Genomic DNA, 19,832 nt, shown 5'->3' with positions numbered 1-19,832 from the left:
TTTTTTTTTTTACAAACTGTACTTTTACTTTAGTATTTCTCTAACACCGGTACTTTTAATCGTAATTGAGTAATATTTTAGCAATGCACTTAATTGTACTTGACTACAGATTTTCAGTAGCCTACTCTTTCCACTGCCTGTTGCACAACAACACCTAATTAGGCTCATTCATAATGAAGCCAGCGAAGCAGTTAAGTCGTTTGTTAATTCTCTCACATAGCCTATCCTTTAATTTACGTAATTTATAAAAAAAATTATTTTACTGTATTTAATTGTTATTTGATCAGGCAGTTCGGACATCTCTGGGGCCTGTATGCAAAGGCCGTTTGTTTCGCGCTCAAAACGTTAGCAGTCCATTCGGAATCGGAAAGCAAGCTGGCTGTGACTTGGAGGTGAAGTGCATTCTTCCGACCAACGCCGAATTTCCATAAAATTAAGGTAAGTTTAAATATTATGTTGCCATAAAAATAACACTGCAGATTGTACAGTAACTTAGTCTGTATTTTTTGGTTTGTGCTGTTTAATCTGATGTAGAATCTAACCAAAAGGAAAAACAGCGGGTTTGGTTTAGGTTTGGACAATAATTCAGTATCAATATATCACAATATACTTTTATTCAATAACGGTGATATGATATAAAATATTCATCATTATTTCACTTCAAATTCATCTGAGTCAATATCAGATTCAGAGTTTGGTTCCCTCCCGAACCCTTCCTCATGCTTTACACATAAAAACATATTGCACATATTGCATAAGTTAACACATAACGTTACTTCAACATATTGCACTGTCCCACCTTTTGCTCTAAGAATAAATTGGAACAAATCAAATCAAACTAAATGTGTAAGCAAACAGTCTCAAATGTTTTGGGCGTGTATAGCCTAATGCAGGATTCACCAATCTCGGTCCTGGAGAGCCGCTGTCCTGCAGAGTTTAGCTCCAACCCCAATTAAACACACCTGAACCAGCTAATCAAGGTTTCACTAGGCATACTAGAAACTTTCAAACAGTTGTGTTGGAGCTGGTTGGAGCTAAACTCTGCAGGGACAGCGGCTCCCCAGGACAGAGATTGGTGAACCCTGGCCTAATGTTTGTTACGTTTAGAGCCGTGCACGGGCCTCAAATCTAGGCCCGAGCCCGGTCCGTGTCCGACAGCTCATAAGAATTATCAGCCCGAGTACGACCCGAGGCCGTTTTTTTTTTTTTTTTCACAACGGCAGCCTGCCCTATTTGCAGCCATTAAAATATGTCTGTTTTGTTAGTTATGTTTCTTTTCTTTTCATTTCTTTATTAAGTTAATTTAGACAAATGTTTGGAGCATTTAAAAAAAAAAAAAGATGTCCAAGCAAGCCGAGCCAACAGCGAGTAAAACATGTTTGATCAATTTAGCCTCTCAAATGAGCTCTAATACTTTACTTGGCTACAATAAAATCCATATATATAAAACACTTCAAGCATAGCACACAGACAGTTAGTTTAATGTTTATTTATTAAACCACAGAGTAGGCTACTTTTTTTTTTTTAAATACTGAGGCAAGCTCGGGCTGCCCGCAACAGCGCTCGCAAACTAAATGAGCAATAGCCAATCTAAACAAATTAAATAAAATAAATCAAAAACAAACTTGCAGCTTATCTTACCTCAAAACTGCACCACAGAACATGGCCATACTTTTTTTCCAGTAGTTTCCAACAGTTAAACGAAAATAAAGTCCAATCAAACGAAAAGTTAACAGTCTCTACAGAGCATTGTGGAGAAAAAGAATAGCATCCACAGTGGAAGATTTTAACCCAGTCCTCTTCTATCACTCACGATTTTTCTCTTAATATTCTGCATTATTTGCACATGAGGTGAATCGTTGGTCGTGCTGACGGGAAACCTTCTGTGTGCGTGCGTGAGACTGTCATGTCAATCATATGTCAGTGTAATTATAAGATTATGAAAGTTATGAGGTTATTTAATGTCTTTCTATGTTTGTTTTTCTATCGCCGACGTCAACTTATCATATTTTTTTATGAATTAATGTCTAAAAATATAAAAAGAAGGATAACCCAAAAAAGGCCCGGCCCTCATGTGAACTATGACGTGAAAATTGGCCCGAAGCCCGGCCCTAGGGACGTAAAAAAGGGCTGAAATGCAGGGCTTTAGTTTGTTATACAGTAACTCCTCATTAACAGTGTCCCTTTCTGCATTTTCTGGAGGCAAAATCATAATGTCGTCATGATATTTGCTTCCCAACATCACGGTTGATGCTCATCATGATGCCAAACCACTCAGATGTTCCTGGGAGTCATAAGGCTGATATTAATTCAGCTCCATCAAATTAGCTGTGCTTGTTTTACTTTCATATACTTAAAATGTAGGTAATTATATTATTATTATTATACAATTATCATTTATTTAGCTCCTTTGTCAGAATATTTTACGAGTTTTAATAATTCTTATATTTTTATAAGATATCTGCAGCTATATTTGCTCTTTGGGTTATGCAAGCAAACAAAATTCAACCTATCCTTCATTTTGTATAAGTGCAGTTGTAACTGCAACACTACAACTAACGATAGAAGCCAGCAAGATGCACAGGGAGACCGGGGCTCATCCCCCTTTTATGTAGGTAAAACATGGCCGATTCATACAAAAAGTAAATAAAAATGTAAATCTAAAACATAAATCCATAAACAAATAAACCTATCCATTTTTTAAGGACAGGCTAATGTGTTTTTATAAAAAAATAAATAATAAATTAAAATCAAGTGAACATGTTTTCCTGTAAACCAAGGGCAGGCACATAGCAGCAGTTAAACAGTGAACACAAATATTAAGTGAATTTTGTGAAGTACATTCAGTGGACAACTGCACAGTCTGTTGCAAAAGAACTTTACAATTCTCACCAGTCTGAAATTATTCGCTGTATACAGGCTAAAAAGCTCCCAAACTTTAGCTGCTGTATAGGACACCACGTGTGTCCTATACAGCATTACTGTACGCTACCGCTCGGCAGAGATGCTATTGTGCATGTGCAACTCACGGCAGAGATTGTAGTGAGATGCCTCATTCCGTTGGAAAAACATGTCTGGCGACAATTGTCCACAATGGAATTCATTGTCGACTATTTCTATTATCGATTTTTGTCGAAAACATCGACGAATCGTTGCAGCCATAAACTACGCATATTGCTGAGTGACACGTGAGCCTTGCTTATCGTGGACGCTTGCACACACTAATGTCCCTTTGTGCTCTGCACGCATACACAACACATGCACACAGACACACGCACACACACTTAGTGTCATGTAAGCTGGTTATTTGATGTTAAATGGTTACTCATCTTTTTATTGAAAGCTCCTGTTGAACACTGATTTGCTAATTTTTTGTCTAATTTCATTAAGGTCTTGCCAGCCAGGAGACAGGTGCCAACCAGACAGGAGCCAGCCAGACAGGAGGAGGTGTACCCTGTTGTTCATAAATATGGCGTAAGTTTCCATACATTGACCTTAAAGTTTCCTTTAAATGCTCCTGATATGTTACAAGACGTTGACAAATTATGTTAATTTCAAATGCTTGGGCCTAAAAAAAATTTTGTTTGGTTCCAGTTTCCGACCGACCCTGTCAATTTATGTGCGACCCAAATTTATTTTATGAGACTGGGGAAGAACGGTCTTTCACACATCGTTAATTCAATTACAGTTTCCTTTAAATGCTGTTTTACACTTAAGTAATCCGTTAAAAACCATTAAGTATTGCATCAAAACCCTTTAACTGTCAATTCCTAAAGTGAGCTATAACTTTGGAAATCGTAACATTAAGAGAAACACTGGGGGGGGGGGAGTCAACAATATATCGCGGAACAGAGAGGGCACTGACAACATGCTGACAGACAGGACATAGTTAACATTACCAGCTTACTTTTAATATGAAACAAAGTCTCATTTGGTTATTTCACCTTTCAAATGTGGTCATTTTTTTAAAGAAATGTAAACAATAAATACCGTTTTGTGGCTCTTGAATGTGTCGAACAGATCGCTGTAAGTTAGATCATCAGTTAAAACTAACTGATCGTCTCTTGCTTCTAGTTAATTTATAGCATCAAAATCAAATAAACCACATAAATGAACATAACAAAGAATGTTGTTTGACTACAAAAAGATGTCTGTACACTCCGTTTTTCAAGTTCAAATCCTCCATGTTAATCTACTATGAGATCGCCTGTCAAACTCCCGCGAAGGCTTTTTGTGTGTGTGTGTGCGTTTTGCGTGTCTATGGCAACAACAGACTTTAAACGGGAATACAGAATCACTGTCGTAAAAGTTTGATTCGCCCGCGTAAATTAGTAATATCAAATACAGTAGCGTAACTTTAGCCTAGTCCATATCAACATATTATTCTTTCTTTTGCAATGATGGACATGTGTAACGTGATAATTATTTGCCCATGCAACACTAGCATGTCAACCAAAATTGTAAAATTGGGTTTAAAAACATTTGAAACCGTGCTTCAAGAAGTCAAAAAATAACACTGGAGGAAAAAAAATAAATAAAAAAAATAAAAAAAAATCCCTACCGACCCATGACCTCAACTGACAACCAACCGGAACCAAACTTTTTTTTTTTTTTAGGCCTTATGACTTATATCACAGTAGTTTAACCAGGATATTCTCATTTCAAAAGCAGAGGTGCAGCCCACAACTGATATTGTTTACATTTGATATTTGATGAAAGTTCCCAATCAGGGAGAGGAGGGCTCTAAAGTATTCAGAATTTGGGTGGATATTTTATTTAACCCATTTTGCCCATTTTTATCAATTTCTTACATGAAGGGTTTTTCCTCCATAGAGATTTTGGTGGCGGCCTCCACCACGTTATTTCTTGCCGCCACCGCCTCACGATGAGGAAATCCAAAAAGAAATACTTCAAGCGCTGTCTGTCGGGTGCGCTGGTTTTTCTTATTCTGCGCGACCCATGCTATTTCTGGATCTTACAGTTACGCTAGCACCACCCCACCATTGTAGCTATGATCGCACCATGCCGCGTGCTCCACGAGGGCTTACCGCCACTCTCCTTTTTTGGCCAAGGAAAAACCCTGATATTGGTCAATTAAACATGATTGTATTATCAGTTCTGGCCACAATCTTACATATGACTCCTTTAAACAGACCATCACAGATTAGGGATGTGTCACGATCTTTGGATATTGGAATATATTATCTCTGAGCCACAATTAATTTCACACAACATGTGTGTGACAGTCAGCAGGTCTTTAACTTAAACACCTCAATATGTCTGTCGCTTTTATATAGTACAAAAGCTTTGTCTGTTACAGATCAAAAAGAAAAATGGATTATGATGACAGTCGTTGGACTAAACGAAGACGTGTTAAAATGAAAGTACAGGAGCACTTGACGTTTTTGGAAGTCTGCCATAATGATGAGGACATTGTGCCAACAAATATGGATTTCATTGCATCAGAGGAAGAGTTGGAGTCTAATGGAAGTAACAATTCAAATGACAGACAGATCTGTGGACATCATAGTGAAGAGTTGGGGTCTCAAAGTGATGAATCACATTCTGAAGTTGTTTCCAAACACAGTTTTGAAGCCACAAATGATCAGACTGATTCGGAAAGCACAGGTGACAAATCAGACCCTTGTAGGAAATTGGGAGACTGGGCAGTAAATCACAATATTTCACATAGTGCCCTGTCAGAGTTGTTGCACTTATTAGTGCAGTGTGGCTTAGAGTTTCCAAAAGATCCAAGAACTCTTTTGTCAACCTCAACAACCTACGAAATCAAAGACATCGGAACTGGATGCTACTGCCATATTGGAGTGTCTAATGTAATCATTTCAGCGCTGTCACAGGAAGCACATTCCTCAGTAGACACTATAACACTGCGCATTAACATTGATGGTATACCCCTCTCAGGCAGCTCTAAACAGGAGTTATGGCCTATTTTGGCAAAGATCAAGGAACTTCCCAGAGCTAATGTTGGTGTCATTGGTCTGTTTGCAGGCCCAACAAAGCCTCAATCGGTTCATGAATACCTGAAGGATTTCATTGAGGAGTTGAAGCTATTAATGCGTGATGGTCTAGAATACAATGAAAGACATTACAATGTTGCTCTTCCAGATGCATTTATTTGTGATGCACCTGCTCGTGCCTACTTGAAATGCATCAAAGGTCACACTGGCTACAGCTCCTGCGAGCGATGTACTGAGTATGGGGTTCATTTAGGTACAGTTGTGTTTCCAGAATTGACTGCACCGCTTCGGACAGACTTGACCTTTGATCAGCAGCTTGATAGTGAACATCACCATAATGATATAGTCTCACCGCTACAAGAGCTTGGCATTACAATGGTTTCAAGCTTTGTCCTTGACTATATGCATTTGGTATGCTTAGGACATGTTAGAAGAATTGTACATCTTTGGACCAAGGGACCTTTAAGTAGCCGTCTTTCTGCTACCAAAATCAACATGATTTCTGATCACTTGGAATCAATCAGAGCAAATCTCCCACAGAATTTTTCACGTAAGCCAAGGTCACTTCGAGAATACAGAAATTGGAAGGCCACTGAATATCGGCAGTTTCTATTGTACACAGGTCCTGTGGTACTAAAAGGACGCCTACCAACAAGGCTGTACAAAAACTTTATGCTACTCTCAGTTGCAATGAGGATACTTCTCAGTCCAGCCTTGTGCTCTAAGCACTGTGAATATGCAGACAAGCTACTGAAATGTTATGTGACAAATTTTGGACAGATATATGGATTAGAGCAGCTAGTCTATAACACTCACTCACTCATCCATCTTGCTGATGATGCCAGAAACTTTGGTGCCCTAGACAACGTGTCATGTTTCCCTTTCGAAAACCATCTGGGGACTATGAAGCGGCTAGTGAGACGGCCCCAAGGCGCAGTTCAACAACTCGTAAGACGTCTCAGTGAAAAGCAGCGTTCACTCTCCCTTAAAAGTGGAAAAGAGAGGGCAAATAAGCCTCTACAACCACATTTCTCAGGTCCGACTCTCCCTGATGTTCCTGTCCGCATGCAGTACATGAAGTACAGACATGAGGGCAATATCATTTCTCGTCGTGAAGGCAGCAATTGTTTTAATGTTAAGGGCAAAGTTGCTGTGGTGCGGAACATTGTTGAGTTGGTATCAGGGGGTATGTACGCAGTCTGTCAGTTTTATGAAAAAGAAGGCAGCTTTTACAACTACCCTATTGAGTCAACGTGTGTGGGGATTAGAACAGTGACACGGCTGTCTCACCAGCTGCACGGTGTGTCAGTCACAGATTTAACTGAGAGACTAATACTTCTGCCATTGCAGGATGGAGCTGTTGCATTTGTCCAATTACACAATCAGTAACCATTATGAACTTTGCAGCATGCCCCTGTTCTGTGTTGTCGAGTTTATTGACGAGACCTACGATGGCCAATCTGTGGTGGATATAATTCCAACATGTTGGATGACCGAAGAACAAAATGAGTGTTTCTGGCCATCAGGCCGTAATGTAACTAAGGCTGTGAAGGACCAACAGAAGCCAGAGGAATCGTGGCCGAAATACTCCATCAGGGTACTTGCATGGGCAGGTAAGAGGTTCTTTTCTGAATTTGACAAATACTCTGTCTGTCATCTATCTAGCTCAATGTCAATAAGGCATCAATTTCTAAAAGTGCCAATAATGTACTTTTCAAATTTAGGCTGTAAAATTGTGATTTCTATATTCAGTTGTCTTTTTCTGAACCAACATCAGTCATCATAAATGGTAAACAATATTTTTTCATGTTTACTCAACTCCAGGCATTTGAGATTATTTATAGGTGCAAATACCAAAATGATTTTTTTATCACGGTCAGTATAGATTGCATACTAATACCCTTTTTCCTTTTGTTATTAAGACACTTTCGAGGCTGCTCGCAAAAAATGTAAAAAAGCGGAGGCAACGTCTGACTTACAGACAGATGGTGATGATTTGCCTGCAAGGCGAAAAAGGAGGTAATGTAATACACATAATATATAATGTTATATAATTAACGTTGCAGAATTTCTGGCATTAAAGGAAAAGTACTGTTTTTTTAACCTGTACTGTTTTTTTTTTAAACCTTGTTTCTAGCATGTTAATTTCATAAACTTACCTGGGGAAGTTTGGAGTGACTTTTTGTCCTTCTGGATATATTTAGATCCATCATTCCAGCAAAACGGTAGAGGTTGGGGCCAGTAACATTTCAGCCTAAATAAAACATTATCAGTGACAAAGCATCTTCTTTTCACCAGTATGTAGTTATGCATTGCTAGTGCTATCCCTCAATGACTTCGGAACAGCTTGTTTGTCATCCAGGCATTTTAAAAAAGATTTGTCAATACGAGCCGATGACGTCATTGCCGTTTGCCACCACATGATTATTTTATTTCAGCCTTGTACACTACATCCAATGGCCTGCTAACTTGCTACTGCTAGTACAATATAGCAGAATATCCGATTTTGAGGATATGTTGGACATCTTCATTGTGCACAATTTTGTGGAAGTGACGTCATCGACGTCTTCTGTCAACCCAAAGCTATCTAGAACTAACCTTAGGCTTGTTTGCTGATTTTTTTAAAAAGCCCTGGAAGACAACCAAGCTGCTCCAAAGTCAACGAGGGATAGCACTAGCAATGTATAACTACATATTGGTGAAAAGAAGACGTGTTGTTACTGATAATGTTTTATTTAGGCTGAAATGTTACTGGCCCTGACCTCTACTGTTTTGCTGGAATAGCACTCACTGGATGTAAATTTCTCGCGAACAACAACAGGTTACTCCAAACTTCTCCAGCTGAGTTTATGAACTTATTTCGTGTTAGAAATAAGGTCCAGGTTCAAAAAAACTTTTCCTTTCCCTTTAATTTCCATTTTTCATTTACATCAAATATGGCAGTTGTTAGAAAAATTCCTTGAGCCACATACAGTATAAAAAACTCCTTTCGGTGGGAATAAATCATAAAAAGCAATATCGATGCCAATATTTTAGAGTCCAAATCTAGATCAGTATGCCTCTAATGCCGCTTTTCCACTGCAACACGGTACAGCACGGTATGGCACGGTACAGCACCACACGCTTTGGACAACCTGGACGGTTTTTGTTTCCATACAGAAGGTAGTGTCGTTACGACCTGGAAGTGGGTGTAGTTGGCGTGGCGACACTGCTGTGACATTGTTTTTATTAGACGGCATATGTACTGTCACACCGTGGTCAGTAAAGTAAACACAACAATGGCGGCATTAGAGGCGTTACTGCTGCTATTGTTTGCTCTGTGGCTTGTAGTCAGCGAAAACGCCAAAAGACAGAGCCAGGAACATTTAGAAGAGGCGAGGCTGTTGTGTTGTGTGTTCTGTTGTGTTTTACACACATGGCGCGCACACAATCACGCTCGATCTGCTGCCCCCCTGTTTACACCAGACACGTATTTCTCCACGACGGTCGGCAAGCGCTTCTGATCAGCTGTTGTCCTTGTAGAACATGTGCTGGGGATCATACAACTCCCTATACTTCTCCACTTCTAAGATTAATTTTACACTGCTCATCTGGACTTGTCATCAACTCCTCTGCCTCTCTCTCACTTCCTTGTTTGTGTGTTTAACCCCACCCCCCAGGGGAAAAGGGGCATAACAAGCACCTCTAACTGCTTTTTTCAGTGTATTCTATTGTAAAAGTTTAAATGTATGCTTTTAACTGAATATAGAGCACCAAAACCCCTGCTGGCTTCCAGTGAGGATGAAACGGACATTGAGGGAGATGTCTTGCCACCTACTCCTCCCGAGGCGTTTGTGTCTAAGAAAATGTGTGGTGCAGGTGAAGCCCGGACAAAAAACAGGGTTAGTGATTAAGTGTGTGAAGTGATTAAGTGAAACAAGACTTACAATAGGTATATTGGCCTACAAAAGGAGAAGTGAAAATGTCCCTCCTTCAATGAGAAATGTAGATATACTAGGCTATATGGTCAGGATTTAATTTATTTTTAATTTAATTGATGCACTGACCCATCCATTGACTTTCGAGTGATTGCCCGCATATCGCCTAGCCAGTGGTTCTTAAAACTTTTTTGTCAGAGAATAGCTTATCCATTCACAAATTAAGGTGAATCTGCAGCATTCTGTCACAGAGGGGAAATATCACATGCTGTAAACGTCGCCTACGATAAGATAAATTGTCTCTTTGCATTCGATTGTTTGTAGTGTCAGACAGACAATTCTGAAATGCTGTTTCGTTCATTCAGTAGGCTATATTGTAAGACATTAATATTTTAAGACACCTTATTTAAATCTTCATTTTCTCATGCTCTTTTCTCAACAATATACATGGAAGAGCATCTCGCGACCCATCGGAAACGTCTTGCAACCCCCTTGGGGGTCGCAATCCCTAGGATAAGAACCATTGGCCTAGGCTACGTTTTGTCGCCCAATGATAAAGATCCTTAGCTGTGGTAAAAGGCAAGCTCAATTTCAGTAGCCTAATCTTCCAATGAAAGCCGATAGTTATTGAAATGTGAATCTGCAGACTTGTATGATTTAATAAAAGCAACCTACACGATGGCTAAATTGTTTTTAAATTGTCATTTGTATTTTGACAATGTAGCCTATATTTCTGCAGAATCATTAAGCTCCTTAACTTCTAGCGCTGCAACAGCCTTTGGTGACATGTAAAAAAGTAGGCTAGTCTAAGTATCCTAAGCTGAGACGGAACAATGTTCTGCAGCACAGAAGTCAGCATCAATCCTATCTTAGATTAGATTAGACTATCTAGATTAAGCCAATCTAGCCGCAAACCCTGCAAATCACCATTAACCACTGACATTGCGCTACAAGACCCCGGTCTTTGACCTATGATGTGTTGGTCTAGTTATTTAATGGTAGTGTTGTGTTTTTAATTTGCTGCAGTGTTACCGGTATTTCTTCCTCTTAGGATATTGAAATGGTGTTAATGCTGTACTTCTGCTTTCATATTGTGCAGAGGAGAAGCCGCAGCCCTCGTGTGTCCCAGAGAAGAAGCCGCAGCCCTCGTGTGTCCCAGAGAAGAAGCCGCAGCCCTCGTGTGTCCCAGAGAAGAAGCCGCAGCCCTCGTGTGTCCCAGAGAAGAAGCCGCAGCCCTCATGTGTCCCAGAGAAGTAGTCGCAGCCCTTGTGTGTCCCAGAGGGGACTCAGCAGCCCTCATGTGTCCCAGAGGGGAAGCCGCAGCCCTTGTGTGTCCCAGAGGGGACTCAGCAGCCCTCATGTGTCACAGAGGGGAAGCCGCAGCCCTTGTGTGTCCCAGAGGGGACTCAGCAGCCCTCACGTGTCCAGGTGGCGGAGCAGGTCCCATGGATCCCGCAGCCCCAACGTTTCTGGGAGGGTGAGCGAGTTCACAACGCCTTATGTTACAATGCATTATGAGCTTGTAGATCTGCCATTTCAGTATTTGTATTCGTTTTTTTGTTTTCGTTTAGAGGTATTAAAATGTTCCTTAAAGTCAAAGTTTCTGCTTCCAAATTGTATAGGTAACCAGGCTCAGCCCAGAAAGACAGAGTCTGACCCCGAGAAACCCCTGTGGGTCCCCCACAAGTGGCCTCAGCATGAGCCTACTTGGCGGCAGCCCCACCCCGTCTCCTGGCCACAGAGCAGCCCAGTTACTGCGTGGCCAAAGTTTAGCCCCCCAAAAAATTGATAGAGCAATGTTCATCACACTAGTGACATTGCTAGAAGAAGTGAAGGACACACTGAAGCTGCATGGGCAGATGCTAAACACACTGCTCAAAAAAGATTCCATGCCACTCATGGCGATACCGGATGGTGCTGTTTTCCCCCTGGCCAACGTTGAGGACGTTATCGCCATGAATGAGAAGCTCTCAGACCCTGAATTCATGTCTGCAGTGGTAAGTTTTTGGGGGCCAGATTCTATTGTTTTCCTGTGTTTTCTTTTTCTTTCTTCTGACAAAATCCTTCCCATGCATAATGAATCACTAAACTTTGCAGAGTTCAAGTCCCATGCCAGGTTGCTTCAAATCAACCATGTCTGCTACAACTTAGCTTTTTTCACCTACATGTAGTCCCAATACGGAAGAGACTTAAGTATACTTGAACATCAGTTCACTGCTGCATTGACTACTCTTAATTGCAAATCTGATGGTAATTGTCTTCAGCAAAACAGTCCTTAGCTAAATAGACAATTTATTAAGACCATTATACTTGTATAGCTACAGTCAGCAAAATTGGATACGCCCCAACAGCCTTGCTCCCGCCCCCGCCACGTGCACCATATTGGGGAAAACAATGCTGATTTGCCCATTGACTCCCGTGTTATAATAGGCGTTTTTCCGAACGCAGGATTGAGGACCCACGGTGAAATTTTCACTCAGCAACCCACCCCCTCAATAACCGGATAACCCCAACAACAATATTGTCGTCGCTGACTGGTAATCCTCCGATTTACACAAATTTGACTGGTGTAAAAGAAGTGTGGAAGGCACTAGGTAGGGATCACAAACAATATAGTCGTACAAGACTTCAACATTACATGACTACTGATTGAAATCGCCATAGCGTTTGGCGGGGTGCACAATTTTGACCTAATTGCAGTTTTTCTGACAAATATTGCGATGCGATTTTTATATTCAATACTATTAAGTGCATAAAACTAAAATTATGAATGAGATATTTTATCATTACTTACAAAACACAGTCTTGTACAACTTGACACACATGAGAACAATGTACAATAACCTAAAAAATATTTATGTGGCCAGTGCCCTCTTCTGGCTTTTGTCTGCTGTTGAACCTGAAAAATCTCTAATATAAACTACGTAGTGATTGAGGTAATGAAATTGTTGGTTCCACCTGTTATTTTTGCTCCACGTGTTTGTCATATAGGCTATTCATAGTCGATTATCCAGAGTTTAAGAATCTTAATCGAATCGTCACATGTCCCCTACTGGAAAGTGCCAAAATAACTTCCTGTCAAAAATATTGAGGGTGGACTTCTACACAAAATTATGCTTGATGGAAAATGTCTTCATTTCCCCATGAACATAATCATGGTCATTCTGTAGTAGATCACCCCCGTGAGGCAGTTTGGCTGTGAAGCTCTATGCTGAAAAGGGAAGACTGGCATTGTGAATATGGCCTATAGACTACAGTCTATAGGCCATATTCACAATGCCAGTCTTGTAGGTTTTAGGGAACTGGTATTTTATGCTATCAAGCACATAATTGGTTTAACACTTTATTATTATTATTATTATTACTGACATGCCAAAAATAAGGATGCCAGGTTTAAAGCGGGGTGTTTGGCTATGTAATGGGGACAGAGAATATTTTTTTTTTTGATATTTACTGACTTAATATGGTGTTTTCTGATCCTGTGACTAAATGTACTGTGCTCTATTACTGTATACTCTTAAGGTTTCCATGGTTGCAGACATAGGGGGTTCCTCACTTGAAGATGCCACCAGGAGGATGATGAAGTTTCTGATGGTGCCAGAACTGCAACGGCAGTACAATGTTACCGGACGGATGGGCAAGCTGTGCTTCAAAGATCTGCGTCTCTTTGAAGTTTTCTATTGTAAATTCAGTTTTTTAATTGCTCAAAGAAACTTGTCTTTGGCCTTTCTTTTATTTATCCAAAGTTAAATGATACAGTAGTTTGTCAAAACACAATTTAGTTGGAGATTATCAACATTTTAACATAACATTAAGGACAATTTCAGCCTTATAACCACTGGTCTATTCCACATGCAACTCTCTAAACACTCACACAATATATCTCAAATTTGGTAGGTTTCGTTTTACTGGCATGAGTGTAGTGCCCATTTTCGTGTCTTGTCAAAATATGCCAAATTTATGACTTGACTTATTACATTAATTTGCCTTGATGGCCGAAAAATCAACTTCAAGAATTGATCCCCGCACAATCAGGATTCTTCTTTGCAAAATCCACACTTTAACAGTTAGTCTTATCTTTGAAGTATACTACAACTTTTCTCCAATACACTGTGTTTAAAAAATTTAAAAATGTGTAAGTGAACTGAACTTGTCCAGTGATACTTTAATTGTTTCTAAGGGGGCCCGTCAACACTTTAGCAACATTGTGTAGTAGGCCTATACTGTGTGCTACCTAAATCACTGGCAAATAAAATGTAGGCATATAGACCCATTTTGGACCTACGTCATTGTGACGTTCCGATGGCATTTAGTAACGGAAGTAAGAGCCCCTCCATAGACTCTCGATAAGATTAGTTTAAGACTAAGGCAGTCAAAATCAAAAATGTTAACTTTTTAAAACAACATTCATGGTCTTGGAGAGATAAGATAAGAAAACTTTATTGTCTGTCACAAGTGACAGAAATTTGTCTTCGACAGGCTCAACAATATATAGATTTGAAAAAAAGAGAAAACAAATACACTCACTACAATAGCCACACAGTGGTACACAGAAACAAACAACAACCAGACAACAACAACAATGAACACAGGTCGGAGTTAAGGTGCTGGTTTCAGAATATTCAACTTAGTGATGGGCGTGGGAATGAAGGAATTCTTATAAACATTTGTACGGGCTAGTGGGACCTTGTAACAGCGACCTGATGGCAGTAACTGAAAGGATTGGTGAAGAGGGTGGGTGGGGTCTTGTGTGATGGTGGTGGCTTTCCTAAGTACTGAGTGAGTGTAAATATCTGATAGGGGGGTTTAGGGGGAGCCAATTATTTTGCCAGCCTGTGTTATTATTCGTGTGAGGTTTGTTTTGTATTTAGTGGTGAGTACATTGTACCAAGAAGATATGTTAAATGTGAGAGTGGATTCTATCAGTGATGTGTAGACTGGTTAAAATGTCTTTGCTGACATTAAAAGTCCTGAGCTTCCTCGGGTGGAGGCGCTGCTGGGCCTTCTTGTACACATATTCTGTGTGTTCGGAGAAAGAGAGGGATCCGTCTATTTCTGTTCCGAGGTATCTAAAAGATTTGACCTGTTCTACAGGTTGGCCATAAATGCTGATCGGCTGGAAAAGCTGTGTTTAAGTGTTCCTGCTACCACAACACAGTTCCTTGGTCTTTCCAATGTTGAGCTTAAGGATCTCCACAATAGTAACATCAAATCAAACTATTACTTTCAAATAAGTAATCAACATCTAAGCCTCTTCTTAATTCTTAATACGAACTTCTGTAGATGTCTGACAGAATAAAGTCTGGTTAGTAATAAGTGAAGCTGGTAATGCTGTTTGTGGAGTTGTTTAATCAGATCTTGAGAGATGTAATGTATTTTATCTTCAGTTGATTTCATCCAAGGCTGTGGTTCTTGTATTTCTCTTTCCTTCAGTGATTATACTTGTTAACAGCAGGTGTTCTTCACTAATACAAAATCATTATTCAATCACTTAGTTATCTCATTACCTCCAACACTGATTAAGTGTTACATTAAACAGTCTGTAGTGTGCACACTAAGCAGTGTTCATTTCATCTGGGCAAATCCATGTGGGGCCTACATGGAAACTGGGTGCAAAACTGGCTGGGTCCCAGTTAGATAGCCCAGGTCAAACCCATTTGGGCCCCACATGGCTCTGCTGGCTGGGATATTCAGCCTAAATATATCGGGATATGACTTTTGGTCACCCAGCCCTAGACGCAGTATATGTAAACAAACTTAAGGTCCTTCATCGCCAGACTGATGACTGTGTCACCGGAAGCGGCAGTGCACACACATCACTATAAGCAGAAGTACTGTACGTTTCAGTGTGATAATCCCCTATTGTTGATCAAGTCGAAGACAAATTTGTGATAGACAAAGTTTTGCTTATCTTAAAACAACTATACCCCGCAATCACATCCAAAGGTATTGAAGTTAGCTGTTAGACAAAAACATTGAATAAAATAATCAAACTTGCAATATAAACTGTTCAAAATATCACCCCATTTAGGCTTCAGTGTAGTAATTTGGAATGAGCAGCATACAGAGTCATCTCACCTAAAAAGCACCGCATGCATGCGCACATCCTTATCAATTTGTTCTGAGTCTCCAGATGTATATGATCTCCGCTGGTGTTAACCATCTGACAGCGCTTCGCATTTCACTGGCAGCTGTCGTGTCTGTGATTCGACTGGAAGTTATGTGATATGATATATTCATGGAAAACTGTTTCTAATGTCACTCAAATCTGGTGTGTATTTGAGGCTAAATTTCAACATGTAATAGAAAAAGGGTTATAGGTTGGCATAAAACTCCTGGGGGTAACATTTTAGCTTACCACATGTGGAAATGTGTTACTTGAATTAATGATTTGAAGAGTTGCAAGTTGGAGCAAAAAAGAACCTTGCTAAATTGACTTATGCTCCCTTGTTTTTAGGTGCACTGAAGAGTAACGCTATAACTCAGAATGTGAACCGAAAGGATGTGGAAATGGCACTGGGGAAATGGTTCACAGGCGCACGTGACCGTGGCGGGGAGAGGGCTGCAAGAGCCCTAAGAGAAAAAAATACATCGACAACACAAACGCCATGACTGTTTTGGATGTATTTTTTGGAGAGATGTTTTGTTTTCTTTTTTTCAGAGACTTTTAAAAAATATATATTTTTGATTTATTTACCGGTATGTTGTAAAATTTAAATTGTTAAAGATTGTGTTTGTTGTTCAATGTATTATATAATGAGTATGTATTTTGTATTGTATTTTTGGAGGGTTTTTTTTTTTCAGAGATTTTTTTAAAATATATATTTTTAGTTTACCGTATGTTGTGACATTGTTTTTTAAAGATACTTTTTGTTGTTCAATTTAATATATTTCTTGCAGTTCAAAGCATCAAGTGTCTTGTATTTATTTTGCACTTACATTCATTCTTCGTTTTTAATTTTTTTTAGATTGTTTCCTGAATGGTTGGGCTTACCTTGCATGAATTGCCCAGTTAGGAGCAAGATCCTTACAGAGCCCACTTTAAGCCCATATGGGCATTCACGGTTGAATCCTGGTGCAAGCCCACTTTAAACCCCTTTAGGCAGGTGGGGCCCAAATGGGTCTGACACGAATTGCCCGGTTAAGACCCACATAAGACCCTTACAGATCCCACTTAAAACCCACCTGGGCATCCACGGCTGGCCCCCATGTGGATCCCGGGTGCAAACCCACTTTAAACCCCTTCAGACTGGTGGGCCCCAAATGGGTCTGTCATGAATTGCCCAGTTAAGACCCACATAAGACCCTAACAGATCCCACTTAAAACCCACCTGGGCATCCACGGCTGGCCCCCATGTGGATCCCGGGTGCAAACCCACTTTAAACCCCTTCAGACTGGTGGGCCCTAAATGGGTCTGTCATGAATTGCCCAGTTAAGACCCACATAAGACCCTAACAGATCCCACTTAAAACCCACCTGGGCATCCATGGCTGGCCCCCATGTGGATCCCGGGTGCAAACCCACTTTAAACCCCTTCAGACTGGTGGGCCCCAAATGGGTCTGTCATGAATTGCCCAGTTAAGACCCACATAAGACCCTAACAGATCCCACTTAAAACCCACCTGGGCATCCATGGCTGGCCCCCATGTGGATCCCGGGTGCAAACCCACTTTAAACCCCTTCAGACTGGTGGGCCCCAAATGGGTCTGTCATGAATTGCCCAGTTAAGACCCACATAAGACCCTAACAGATCCCACTTAAAACCCACCTGGGCATCCATGGCTGGCCCCCATGTGGATCCCGGGTGCAAACCCACTTTAAACCCCTTTAAGCAGGTGGGCCCCAAATGGGTCTGTCATGAATTGCCCAGTTAAGACCCACATAAGACCCTTACAGATCCCACTTAAAACCCATCTGGGCATCCATGGCTGGCCCCCATGTGGATCCCGGGTGCAAGCCCATTTTAAACCCCTTTAAGCAGGTGGGCCCCAAATGGGTCTGACATGAATTGCCCAGTTAAGACCCACATAAGACCCTTACAGATCCCACTTAAAACCCATCTGTGTAGCCATGTTGCAAAGCCCACTTTGGACCCCATTGGGCAGGTGGGGCCCAAATGGGTCTGACATGAATTGCCCATATAAGACCCATGCAGTACCCTTACAGGTCCCACTTTTAGTACGTCTGGGCTTCCACGGCTTGCCCCAATGTGGATCCCGGGTGCAAGCCCATAATGGGGCCCACATTTGCCGCCCATGAAGCCCTCATCTGGGCCCCACATGTCATTGCTGGCTGGGTAGGATTTCTTAGGACTTTTAGTATGTTGTTCTGGACACCTCATAGAAATGATCTAAGCTGCAAAAAATTATTTTACAATTAGTCTGTCGTAAAACGCTACTTTGCCTGGACTATCTGATTACACCGTAAACAAATAATATGAATATGAATCATCAAAAACATGCTTCATTTTTGTCAAATATCCTAACTTCTGTTTAACATGATTGTTGTTTATCCATGTTTGTGTTAAACATCTTTTGGCAGTTAATAAGGCCTAACTAATGGTTTAAGATGAAGGTGCAGATGTTTAAAATAATACAGAAATACATGCTACTCTGCACGCCTGAGATATATGAATATCTTACTACATTTGAGTCATTCTACAATTCATGCCCATTGATAATTATATTTTTTCTAATAATTTTCTAGAAATGGGAAAAGCGTATTATAATCTCACACAGATATTTTGCACCCTACACAGAAAAAAAGAAAAGAAAAAAAAGAAACAAAAAAATCAGTTGACGATGTTTAATGTGGAACAACTATGGCGTCATTTTTTAGTCAAATGTTATGAGCGTGTAAGACATGCTCACGAGCACATTATGTTATTTCACACGCGCAAAAATGAACCTTCAGCTGGCATGATAAAAGTACTCGCGCACAAATTCAACAACCGAGAGGTGTACAGGTAGCTGCGAGCGAGCGCCTGGCATACTCTCATGCTTGTACAGTGGAATCCTGCTCGCGCGCAGCGGGCTTCTGCTCGCGGAGTGCTGTTTTGCTCGCGCAGTGGATTTCTGCTCGCTCAGCTGATTTCTGCTCGCTCGAGTCTACATGACTTTTGACAATTTGGGGGCGGAAACCAAGGAGGGCACTGACCCTCTTATGATTGGTCACTTTCATCATGGAAAATCTTGGGAAATCCTAACCCCGCCCACCTTCAGACGCAGCGCGAGTCACTCAGCTCGCTCTGCTACTCCGGCTATCTCTGTGTATATTTTAGGCAACGAAAAATGTGATAAAACACCTTACTAACTATTTTCGTTTTCATTTAAAGAAATCTTAAACATGATAGCCACACAAATGTGGTTCATGCAACGCGTATTGATTATATTCACTACACATAACCTTTGCCTATTTATAAAAACAAAACAAAATATAAAACACAAACCTGCCTCTTTTCGTTTTAAATATAATATAAAAACATGAAACATTTTAATATGGCCCAGGCAATATGTGCATTTGTACTAAACAACAGATTTTGCAGTAAACAACATTAGGCTACAGTTTTAAAATTTTTAAATACAATTATTAGCCTACAATTTAAAATGACAAAACTCAACCCAGTCTCTTTTTGTTAAATTTCAGTTTTATCAATATTAGCCATGATAAAAGTATAAGTAAAAGGTATAAGAAGCTATACAAATAAAGCAAACAATTCAGTCAAACATACAAAGTCAGCGCTCTAGTCTAACCATACAACGATGACCGGGCGCTCGGCACTCATGTACCCCGCCTGGAACAGCCTTTCCTCAGCTATCATAGTCGTTCTGACGTTCGCCGCTTTCGCTGGCGTCTCTGTAGTGGTTAAACATCCCAGCCAACACGTTTATGTGGGGCCCATATGGGTTACAAATGGGCGACAGGGGTACAGAGTGG

At 40.5% G+C, this 19,832-nt stretch overlaps 1 protein-coding gene across 1 annotated transcript; it reads left to right on the top strand.

Moving 5' to 3' along the window:
* The first annotated feature begins 285 nt into the window (after positions 1–285).
* Positions 286–16,803, top strand: LOC307156849 (uncharacterized protein). Its single transcript, XM_079868528.1, has 9 exons — positions 286–438; positions 3,391–3,474; positions 7,386–7,591; positions 7,901–7,997; positions 9,727–9,859; positions 10,995–11,372; positions 11,518–11,892; positions 13,418–13,577; positions 16,353–16,803. The coding sequence occupies exons 2-9, from the start codon at positions 3,470–3,472 to the stop codon at positions 16,505–16,507; spliced, it is 1,509 nt and encodes a 502-aa protein (XP_079724654.1). The 5' UTR covers positions 286–438; positions 3,391–3,469; the 3' UTR covers positions 16,508–16,803.
* Positions 16,804–19,832: the final 3,029 nt, after the last annotated feature.

The sequence above is a fragment of the Squalius cephalus genome (assembly GCF_949319135.1).
Source record: "Squalius cephalus genome assembly, chromosome: 4".
Lineage (NCBI taxonomy): Eukaryota > Metazoa > Chordata > Actinopteri > Cypriniformes > Leuciscidae > Squalius > Squalius cephalus.
This window is presented reverse-complemented; position numbering and strand designations above follow the sequence as displayed.